The sequence below is a fragment of the Phacochoerus africanus genome, chromosome 6 (genome assembly GCF_016906955.1).
Source record: "Phacochoerus africanus isolate WHEZ1 chromosome 6, ROS_Pafr_v1, whole genome shotgun sequence".
Classification (NCBI taxonomy): domain Eukaryota; kingdom Metazoa; phylum Chordata; class Mammalia; order Artiodactyla; family Suidae; genus Phacochoerus; species Phacochoerus africanus.
The window spans coordinates 56,822,479-56,834,686 of record NC_062549.1 but is presented as its reverse complement, the minus strand read 5'-3'; the positions used below and the strand labels follow the sequence as shown (position 1 = coordinate 56,834,686).

The window sequence follows — 12,208 nt, the reverse complement described above, 5'->3', positions numbered from 1 at the left end:
GGCCAAAAATGAAAAAAAAAACCCAGTATGTGAAAGCACCACTGCAAGTGCACTGAAATTTTGTCAATAAACATTTATTTAGGAGTTCCCTGGTAGTGCAGGGGATTAAGGATCTGGTGTTGTTACTGCAGTGGCTCTGGTCACTGCTGTGGTACGGGTTCAATTCCTGGTCCCAGGGAACTTCTACGTGCCACAGGTGCAGCCAAAAAAAAAAAAAAAAAACACGTTTGTTTGAATGAATATATCTACCTTACATTTGTATACTAACTGTATAATACTGTATGCTTTCAAAATACCCTTACACATCTTTAATGACTAGGATGTGTCTATGCTCCCTTCCTCCCTGCTCTCCTCCCTGTTACATCTCATGACTGACCAACAGGACAGCTGACTAACATTAAGAAACCCGTCAGGGAGTTCCCATAGTGGCTCAGTAGAAACAACTCGACTAGCATCCATAAGGATGTGAGTTCAATCCCTGGCCTTGCTCAGTGGATTAAGGATCCTGCATTGCTGTGAGCTGAGCTGTGGTGTAGGTCGCAGATGTGGCTCAGATCCCGAGTTGCTGTGGCTGTGGCATAGGCTGGCAGCTACAGCTTTGATTCAACTCATAGCCTGGGAACTTCCCTATGCCATAGGTGCAGTCCTGAAAAGGAAAAAAAAAAGATAGAAAGAAACCAATCAATAATCAAAGATGCAACTCATAGAGGGTTTGCATCTGACCTGGCCCTTTGTTCAGTCTTAAATGACTGGCCAGAGACTCATTAACAATTGGAATCTAGTTGCAATTTTCTCTCTTTCTTTTTGGTCTCCCACCCAAAAATCTTTGAACTGTCAAAAAATTTGCATGACTTGTATCCACTGTGTATTTATTAACTTTGTCAAAATATTCTTTCATTATAAGAAAATATTAAGCTCTCCTGTAACCCAGCATGTCTAAAACTGACCTCCTCCTCCACACAACTGGTCCCTTCTCTCTTGTAAGACTATTAATGGCAGTAGCACCTCCCAGTCAGACTCCTGGAGGTGTCCTTGATCCTTCTACATCTTGTTCCACGCTCAATCGAACACTAACTTCTTGAATGTAATTTCTTTTTAGGGCCACACCTGCAGCATATGGAAGTTCCCAGTCTAGGGGTCGAATCAGAACTGCAGCTGCTAGCCTACGCCACATCCACACTGGATTTGACCTACAGTGTAGCTTGCAGCAACACCAGATCCTTAATCCACTGCAAGGCCAGGGATTGAACCCGCACCCTCACAGACACTATGCTGGGTTCCTAACCCACTGAACCACAATGGGAACTCTTGTCATTTCTAAGTATCTCCTGACTTTGTCCCATTGGCACTAACTCAATTCACTACACCACCATCTGAGGCCTATGTGAATTGAAGTTTAGCACTTGCCATCAGCCTCTACATGGACTAAATTATGAGCTACTGCAGATGCTGACCTGCAGCACCCCCTGAACAGAGCTCAGGGTGAAAATCAGGAGTGAAGCACTGATCTGGGAAGACTGGAAGAACAGGTTTTCAGATAGTCACATATTTTTAGGAGAAGATTTTATGTGCCCAATTCTTGCATCTCCTCATAACTAGAAACACTAAAATCCTTCATGGTGATGTCTGCTCCTTGTGACTGGTGGTGACCTTCAGGAGATCAGCAACAAACTTTTGTAAAATGTGTGCAAGGCTGCGCACACCTCCCCCTCACCTTTATCATATCCTGATCCCCCCCGCCCCACTCCTCTGTGGGCAGCCCACTGCCCAGGCTGTAAAGGATAAGCAAAGAATGTCATGGTCATCTGCGAATGCAGTCACTTCCAAGGGTGAGAGCTGATGAGTCCTGCAGGCTGTGAAAACTCAAGATACTGGCCCCATAGCTGAGGTGCATATCAAAGGAATGATTTCAGTGAGCCCAAACCTCTTTTTTTCCTGTTCCCTGCCCTTCTATGCAAAAACTCCTTTATATCCTAGCTCCTCCCTCGCCTTTGGGGAGCAGCTGCTCAGGGCTACCTGAGATGCTGTCTCAGGCTTGAGTCCTAATTTTGCCCCAAACAAAACCTAACTCTCAACATTCAGGTTGTGCATTTTTTTAAGTTGACACCTGGATTACAAGCCTTCCTCCTAGCCTGTCTCTACCAGTCTTTCTCGCCTTAGATCTGCAGGGCAGCCAGGGATCTTCCTAAAATGCACAGAAGAATGGACAACTCAGGTTGTTTAAAACCTTTCAATGGTGGCTCACTTTTTCCTCCACGCGGCCCACCTAACTCTAGCGCCGTCTCCTGCTCAGCACCTTACAGCACAGCAAAGTTCCTGGTGTTCCTCAAAGGGCCCCAAAGCTTCAAATGTCCCCTTCAAACTAAAGGCATCTATTTACATAACTGCATCCTCCAAGAAACCCTCTCTGATCTTCCCTCCTGCCAAGCATTACAGACGTTCCTGCTACTGGTCCTCACTGCACCCTCGGACTGGCACAGCATCTCACCTCACTTTTCTTTCACTGGCCATTTAATCATCTAAACATCTTGCAGAAAGGGTCTGTCTCTCCTACGCATCGTGTTCATCTCCTGGCACACAGTAAATGCCCAATAACCACAAGTAATGACTCAATCCAAAATCTAAATGTAAGTATATGCAGACCTAATGTTTAACTGAATATAAATGTACATTAGAAAAACTGTATCCCAAGCATCCAACTCTAGGTTACAGCTTCCTTCTGATATTTGTCTAATACACTATGCTTTAAAAAATTGCATGTTTTATTATAAATCAACTATAATAAAAAATTTTTAATTACATGTTTTTATCTGAATGGTGCCTAGTCATTTTTCAAAAACTGATTTCACTAGAATTTATAGTCTAAATATATTCAGGAGGAAAGTACATATAGCAAATGACCGGGAGGTTTTTCCTCATCTTCAGTGTCAAGAGAACCTGGGTTGCCTGATTTTCCAGCTGGTCATTTCAAAAACTAATGCTCAGAGTAGATTTCAAGGAGAGGCTATGATATTCCTAAAACAATGAGAATCTGAATGTTGCATTGACTTCCTGCAATGTACAGTTTGTTTTCAAATATCTGACCAGGCATTAACATGAATAAAGCAGGTCTCTGGTACTGACCTAGAAGAATGACTATGGGGAGATCCCACTGTGATTCATGGGGTTACGAACCCAACTAGTATCCATGAGGATGTGGGTTCCATTCCTGGCCTCACTCAGTGGACCTGGCATTGCCATAAGCTGTGGTAAAGGCCAGCAGCTGAAGCTCCAATTTGACCCCTAACCTGGGAACTTCCATATGCCACAGGTGCAGCCTTAAAAAAAAAGAAAAAGAAAGAAAAAAGAAAAAAAGGAAGATGACTATAATATATGTTTTGTTCATCAAATATGTATCAAGTAGCTGCAATATGACAAGGACTACTGGAGGCCCCTGAGAAGCATCAGTGAAAAAAAAGAACAGGGCCTGCCAGTACATACAGTATGTGTGCTGGTGGGGGCTGAAGAAACCGAGTGTAGGAGTCTGTGTACAGTGTGATTCCTTATTTTTTTTTATTTTTATTTTTTTTTGCTTTTTAGGGCTGCATCTGCAGCATATGGAGGTTCCCAGGCTAGGGGTCGAATCAGAGCTACAGCTGCTGGCCACAGCCACAGCCATAGCAACTCAGGATCCAGGCCATGTCTGCGACCTACACCACAGCTCATGGCATCACTGGATCCTTAACCCACTGAGTGAGGCCAGGGATTGAACCCACAACCTCACGGTTCCTAGTTGGATTCATTTCCACTGTGCCATGACAGGAACTTCCACTGTGATTCCTTTTTGAAAAACATTTACACATTTACGTAGAAACAGAAACAGTGGGTAGTAGTGTGGGCATGTGCAAGGAAAAAAGATCTAGATCATGATACAGTGTGTGGTTTTCTTGCCACAAGCATACCTTGATTCTGTAATTTTAAAAAGATGTATTATTTAAAAACAAGTGACTCAAATATAATTCTGAAAGACAAAATCTGAGTATTTTACAGCTGAATTATATAAAACATATAAGATATGAGTTTCAACCCTTAACAAAACATCTACCATAATTATCAGAATTAGTTTGGAAAGAAATGAACATATGGGCTTTGCACAAATCCTGTAGAGAAGGCTGGGCTGTGGATGGGAAACAGAAAATCTTTTTGGTCACTTGTGATCCTTGATGATTTTACAGTTTTGAGTATAATTTTGAAGATAATACAATCTACAAATTAATAAAGCTGATTATTATGGGAAAATGTCTACCAAAATAAAATTTATTTTTTGATTAAAAATAAAACAATGAATCATCAATGATGATCGCCATGGCAGCAGCATCATAATAAGAATGTCCGATAATTAAGGATTGAACAAACAATATCCATTATAATGCAAGCAGCTGTTAAATTTAATATTGAAAAAGAATACTTACTGTCATAGAAAAAAGTATATGATTTATGGTTAATTCTTTTTTAAAGCATAACAACACAGTCCTACTATATATTCCTGTCTCTGGGTTGGAGGAGCTCTTCTTTGTGCGTTTTTGGTGCTTTTCTATATTGTTTTGTGCTTTCTATAATAAGGGTTTTTTTATTTTTTACTTTTATTTTTTTGTCTTTTCCAGGGCCACACCCACGGCATATGGAGGTTCCCAGGTTAGGGGTCTAATCAGAGCTATAGCCGCCGGCCTACACCACAGCTCACAGCAACGCCAAATCCTTAACCCACTGAGCAAAGCCAAGGATCAAACCTGAAACCTCATGGTTCCTAGTCAGATTCATTAACCACTGAGCCACGACAGGAATTCCTACAATAAGGTTTATATTCAACTTTGTCTAATGACAAAAGTATTTGAAATGAATAATGCAAAAAGCAGCACAAACTTCTAAAACACTATTGTTTTTTAAATTATACATTTCTTTGCAGCCGTCAGGCTGCCACACTCCGATATTCACTCAAAACATTGATTAAAAGAGTATATATGGAGTTCCCGTCGTGGCGCAGTGGTTGACGAATCCGAATAGGAACCATGAGGTTATGGTTCGGTCCCTGCACTTGCTCAGTGGGTTAATGATCCGGCATTGCCGTGAGCTGTGGTGTAGGTTGCAGACTTGGCTCAGATCCCACGTTGCTGTGGCTCTGGTGTAGGCCAGCGGCTACAGCTCCGATTCAACCCCTAGCCTGGGAACCTCCATATGCCGCTGGAGCAGCCCAAAGAAATAGCAAAAAGCCAAAAAAAAAAAAAAAGTATATATCACCTTGAATATCCACTAATAATGGAAAGAATCAAGTTATTGAAGTTATTTAAATAGTTTTAGAAGGGAATGCTAACTTAAATAATTCACCCACACCAAAGAAATTTAAGCAACATATAACACAAAGACCCTGTTCCTCCCTCTACTTGCCTTTAAGTTTTCAACCTTTTCTTCAAATGATTTGAAAGTCGGGGAGTTTCTATGGAGAGAAGAGAAAAACAAACAGTAAGGTTGCAACCACTGAGAAAAGAAATACAACAATTCTGAAAACAATGATTAGTTGACTATATTCCTCTATGCCATTATTCTCAATCAGCAAGCAACAGATATTTATCTGTACCACAGATGTGGAGGCATACATACAAATTTATCTTATTATGGAAGACTATCAACTTCTGTTCTAAGAGTTCTACAAATGATGCTTTTGATTCTGTGAAGACAGCTAGTCTTAGACAATAGATATAGTCAAGTAATTGTGTGAGGAGAGGGAACAAGGCCAGCTTCAACACGGATTCTGTCACTGTCTCAACCAACGTGTCAAGGTATAAGAAAACGCCATGTTACAGCAGTCGGATTTGGGTTAAGGTGCTATGCTCCAGAACTCGTGTTTACATTCACAGGCTGCCTGGCAAGATTTCTACAGGAACCTACATGAGCTAAACCGGACAGGCAAACCCTAGGGGTTGCACGCCCTGGTTCCCAGGAGCGGCATAACAGACAGGAAAAAAGAGTGGCTCTGCCCACTTCACAAAGCTCCCTGCCCCCACTGCCACAGAAGCACCCTGGAGCCCACTGAAAGCCTCTTCCCTGCCTTCAAACTCATCCATAGGGATGAAGGAGGGTCACAGCGCCTGTGTTACTCCCACCCTGGGTTTCCGCAGTTTTTATACCATCTACTGGCCCTCTAGAGCCTTCCTATTACCAAGATACAAAAGGAGAAGAAGGGGACAAAGGGTTTCCTCCTTCCCATCATGGTGATGGGCAGCTAGCCGCAAAGTGTGGACCTCAGGCCTGCTGGCTCTTGGGAAGTTCTTAGCAATGCAGATTCTCAGGTCCCACCCCAGGCCTAAGAATCAGAAAGTCAAGGTGGAGCCCATCGGGCACGGGCTTTTAACAAGCCCTCCAGGTAGTTGTGATGTACACTAAAGTTTAAGCCACGCATATATTGTTAAAAATCCTCTGCCCCTAGAGAGAGGTCAAGAGAGGAGATAAAACGTGCCACTTGCAAGGGCTTCCTGATCTTCCTGATGAAAGAGGTCAGCAGAACCAAATCACAGTTGGCCCCAAACATCACACTGGGATAAGGGAAGTAGAAACAGGGAGGATGAGAGAAAGGCGGATTGCAGACAGAGGAGGTGGACACCTACATCCATAAAAAGAGAAGGCCGATTAGATGACAAGTGTTCACTTTTTCAATTAAATAGATTTCAGAAATGAAAACAACTGAACAGGCTTACAAAATAAAGCAGAAACAGTAATACTTATGTTTTTATTATTTATTAATTTTAATTCTTCTTTGTATTTTTAGGGCCACAGGTGCGGCATATGGAAGTTCACAGGGCAGGGGTCGAACTGGACTAAAGCTGCCAGCCTACACCACAACCACAGCAGCCCCAGATCTGAGCTGTATCTGTGACCTACACCGCAGTTCATGGCAACACTGGATCCATAACCCACTGAGTGAGGCCTGGGATCGAACCCATGTTCTCATGGATACTAGTCATACTCTTAACCTGCTGAGAGCCACAACGGGAACACCAATAATACCTTTTTTTTTTTTTTTTAATGGCCACACATGCAACATATGGAAGTTCCTGGGCCAAGGGACTGAATCTGAGCTGCAGCTGTGACCTAGGCCACAGCTATGGTGATGCGGGATTCTTTAACCCATTGTGCTGGGCTGGGGATAGAACCTGAGCCTCCACAGCAACCCAAGCTGCTGCAGTTAGATTCCTAACCCACTGTGCCACAGTGGGAACTCCAATAATTCTTTTATTTATTTATTTATTTATTTATTTGTCTTTTGTCTTTTTTGGGCCTCATCTGAGGCCTATGGAGGTTCCCAGGCTAAGGGTCTATTCGGAGCTGTAGCCACAGCAACGCCAGATCCAAGCCGGGTCTGCAATCTATACCACAGCTCGAGGCAATTCGGGATCCTCAACCCACTGATCGAGGCCAGGGATCAAACCCCCAACCTCATGGTTCCTAGTCAGATTCATTTCTGCTGTGCCACGATGGGAATTCCCAATAATTCTTTTTTTTTAAATCACAAACATTGAATGGATTTTTTTGCCCCAGCCTAACACTGTAGGAAGACTAACTAAAAACTCTTCAGAGCTTGTTTAGAGCAGAATTCTATCTCCTACTTCCAAACAGTTCAAGTAAAACATCTAAGTGAAATATAAGAAAGCATCAGACCAACTACATTTTGTAAAAAATATACTTTACCTCATAGCAGGCATGCTAATTGAGTGTTGAATGGAGCGTATACTAAGAGGCAGCATTAAAAAGAGATAGAAATGGAGTTAGTAAAGTGGTGATTAGACATTATAAAAAGCAAACAAAACTTAGCTTTCTAGGAGCTTGTTCTCCTGGCACCATGAAGAATGACCTACTTTTTGAGGTGGAGGGGATCAAAGTTATTCCAACGTACTTTACTTTTATTCATGAGCCAATTTAATCCCAGTAGTTAACAGAGCTACTAATTCGACTTTGCATTTTCACAGCACTTTGAAAACTGTCAAGTGTTTTCACCTGTATCTGCAAGGTGTCTCACATCAAGGCTCAAATGTTAAATAATTTATTTACCCAAGGTCACAGCAGAACTTGGGTCTTTGAGATTCCTAATCCAGTGTTCAGCACCTCCCCTCAAAAAATGAAGCATACACATAAAGATATGTATACACACACACACACACACACACACAGACACACAAGCAAAGCCACCGAAGGACACCTGTAGCTATCTTTCTCCCACATACTTGTTACCAGAACAGGAAGCTTTCAAAGTTTGTCACTATTTGACAATTTCAAGTGACTTTAAAGTTACATATCACTCCTTAGTAGCAGTGGTATCAGTTTTCTAATAAGAGGCACCTGTACTCCATCCCAATTAAACTACATGTTCTTAAAGGCCATTCAAATAATATTTGGCCCCTGGTTTTCCTAGGACCAACTTTTTACTCAAAGGCAACTCAGGTTCAAGGTTATCTACTCTCCAGCCATATCCCATAGAGACCACCTCAGTTCATAAGATGGAAATACCTCAATTCTTGGGCTCACAAAGTCACTGATGTACCCTGCTAATACTAATGACATGCTTATGATATTCTGATCACTGACACAGCATTTTGGGGTAAGCAGAACAGTCCAAGGTATCAATTCTCAATTATATTTAAATACCATGTGTGTTTATGATTTAGTTTTCTCCAAGACTCAATTGTTACCAGTGATGATGTGTTGCTTCAAGTATAGCTCCTCAATCTAGTTTTGCATTCATATGTAATAATATGGAGTACAGCCTTGCTATGAATCAAAAGAAGCCAGCAGCTCATATAGTCAAGATAATCAGTAAAAGATTCAGACATCTTTGTACTTAATGTTGTACATAATACAGGAAAAGCTCTACTGTATTAGCTCAGCATTCTCTCTATCCTATTATAACAGTGGTAGATGCCTTGATATAAGACTACATTCTAGGAAGAATTTGCTAATTCTTTTCCTGCTTCATCTATGGCAGCACGCTGGATCCATAACTGAAAGACAGAGATGAATAAAAATCCTCTTTCTTAGTTGACAAATCCAAAAGTCACCTGCCCTTCCTTAGACCCCTCTAAAGAATTGCCAAAGCCACCTTCCACCATCACCAATATAACAACCAGATCAGTAGAGTTCCATCTACTACAGCTGACCTCCCAGTAATCTACAAATTGTTTAGACTGAATGAAAACAAACGAACAAACAAACTACCTGAGCCAACTAAGATTCTGATGCTGGGATTTTATCAACAGAACATTAAGCCACTGATTAGCTAACGGTAGGCACCTGAGCTACAAAGCTGTAGGCTTTGACATTGAGGAAGACATTTTTGGAGACAAACTTCAAGAATTTCCAAAAAAATAATTGAATATAAGCACAGAAAAAGGTAAAGGAAATGAGATTACCATGCCAGGAAGAAGGCTCAAGTGGGAGAGGATGAGGTTTTTTCCTTTGGTTTCTAGATGCAACCTTGATTTCTAACAGTTTTGCAGTCAGCAGGACTCGTCTGGGTAGGACCTGGGTTTGCTTCCTATTGTCTCCTTGGATTCCAAATGAACTTTCATTCTATCCAACACATTCCCCTTTCTAGGACCTGGGTTTGCTTCCTATTGTCTCCTTGGATTCCAAATGAACTTTCATTCTATCCAACACATTCCCCTTTCTAGGTGAGCTAACACATTCCCCTTTCTAATCCTCAAAACTAACAGACTCTATGCTAGAACATTCTGGTGGCAATTACCAAACCCTGGCAAATGAAGGCGACTATTGGCTGAACATGCAATAAATTATTTGTCCATAGGACCCACACACTGAATTCAATAGTATTGACAAAATGAGGAAATGGGGAATTCCCGTGGTGCAGCAGAAACAAATTCGACTAGGAACCATGAGGTTGCAGGTTCGATCCCTGGCCTTGCTCAGTGGGTTAAGGATCCAGCATTGCTGTGAGCTGTGGTGTAGGTCATAGTTGAGGCTCGGATCCTGTGTTGCTGTGGCTGTGGCTGTGGCCAGCAGCTGCAGCTTCGATTAGATCCCTAGCCTGGGAACCTCCATATGCCTTGGGTTCGGCCCTAAAAAGACAAAAGACAAAAAAAAAAAAAAAAAGAGAGAAAATGGGTGGATAAAGTAACTACAAAGTTCAGAAATGCACAGTTAATTCTAGTCGCTGCCCCTACGCACGTACGTTAAAGATCATTTTCTCAAAGACCATTCGATGGGTTCTGTGCTCCTCTGACCAGCATACAAACTAGTTAAAAGGGACTAGGCCAAAGGCAGAGTGAAAAAGAATGATCAGAAAAGTGAATTCTAGATGCATCAAGTTGACAAGGAATTCAACATCCAGGGCACAGATTAATTCAGGATTATGCTACATAGGAAACAAGTCCTAAGTTCATACAAGTTGAGAAATCAAATCAAAAAAGTCACTTGGAATTATCAGGGGATGGAGAATTAAAACAAGAAAGCAGTGGAGATGGAGTTCCCGTCGTGGCTCAGTGGTTAACGAATCCGACTAGGAATCATGAGGTTGAGGGTTCAATCCCGGGCCTTGCTCAGTGGGTTAAGGATCCGGCGTTGTGGTGAGCTGTGGTGTAGGCTGCAGACGTGGCTCAGATCCCATGTTGCTGTGGCTCTGGCAGAAGCCAGCGGCTACAGCTCCAATTCAACCCCTAGCCTGGAAACCTCCATATGCCTCAGGAGTGGTCCTAAAAAGACAAAAAGACAAAAAAAAATTAAAAAGAAAAGAAAAGAAAGCAGTGGAGAACTATGCATAACTAATCAAGGGATCTTCCTTGGATTAAGGAAGAGATGGATAGTGGTGGAGCATCAATGTCAGTGGACAGCAGGAGAAAAGGGGAAAGTGACAAACAGGGTACACAGGAGAAGACACTCAATCATGTTGGAAATAAAATTTTAAAAAATATTTTGTTTTTACAGTATTATCATAGAAAAGGACTATCAATATGCTTCCAAGAAAACCTAGGTATAAATCAAATGATAACTTGAGACATTTAAGTTATTAAATACCTAGCAAGTGCCAATGGTATTTATGATAGGACTTAAAAGGGGAAAATAAAAGGAACAAGAAGCAGTCATCACTACCAAATAAGTTCAAAAACCAGCTGGGAAAATCCCATTTTGTTTTAGAGATCTGGAGATAATTCTCTTGTGATTCTGGGCTCATGGCTCCACCTGTCCCTGAGTACTGTTACTGTTTCCTGTCGGTAAAACTTGGGAGCTCTTATATCTACCAAACTCAGAATAGACATAACTAAATAGGAGTTCACGTTGTGGCTCAGTGGGTTAAGAACCCAACTAGTATCCATGAGGATGTGGGTTTGATTGCTGGCCTTGCTCGGTGGGTTAAGGATCTGGTGTGGCCATGAGCTGTGGTGTAGGTCTCACATGCAGCTCAGAAGCCTGCAGCCACAACTCTGATTTGACCCCTATCCCAGGAACTTCCATATGTCACAGGTGAGACCTACATGTGTAGATTAAACAAACAAACAAACAAAACTTTATATATATTAAGTTTCTCTCTCTAAAAAAAAAAGTAAAGGCATGAGTCAATGTTTACCATGTATGAGCAGAAAACAAACAAACAGGAGGGGAAGGAATATGAACACCCACTTGGGGAAAAGCTGTCTGTCCCCAGAGGGCCTCCAAAGATAGCACTGGTTATCATGTCCCAGGGCTGGCCTATGACCTCCCTGTCACTGACATCTAATTGTCAGGGCATCAAAAACAAATATACCCCTCTTTCTCTCCACCTCTCTCTATTTCTTCTTTCTCCCTCCCTCCATCTCCTTCTGTCTTTCCTCCCCCACCCTCCCCTCCTCCTTCTCTTTCTTACTTACCCACCAAAGGTCAATGACAAATATCTACATCCCAAGGGCTAATTTATCTTTTTTTTTTTTTTTTTTTTGCTTTTCAGGGCAGCACCCTCAGCATATGGAGATTCCCAGGCTAGGGGGTGAATGGGAGCTACAGCTGCTGGTCTGTGCCACAGCCACAGCAACATGGCTCATGGCAATGCCAGATCCCTAACCCACTGGGCAAGGCCAGGGATCGAACCTTTGTCCTCATTGATGCTAGTTGGGTTCATTACCACTGACCCACGACAAAACTCCAAGGTTGGTTCTTTCTTTTTTGTCTTTTTTTGGTCTTTCTAGGGCTG

General features: G+C 42.1%; 1 protein-coding gene across 4 annotated transcripts in view; it reads right to left on the bottom strand.

Moving 5' to 3' along the window:
- Positions 1–12,208, bottom strand: part of TPD52 (tumor protein D52) — a 132,267-nt gene that overhangs the window by 3,514 nt on the left and 116,545 nt on the right. For 2 of the 4 annotated variants that reach the window (XM_047783693.1, XM_047783690.1), the window contains exons 5-6: positions 7,723–7,764; positions 5,425–5,473 (exon numbers count right to left, since the gene is read on the bottom strand). In XM_047783693.1, coding sequence (XP_047639649.1) covers positions 5,425–5,473; positions 7,723–7,764 — 91 coding nt within the window. The remainder of the gene's footprint in view (positions 1–5,424; positions 5,474–7,722; positions 7,765–12,208) is intronic. The other 2 variants (XM_047783692.1, XM_047783691.1) reach the window with 1 other exon arrangement.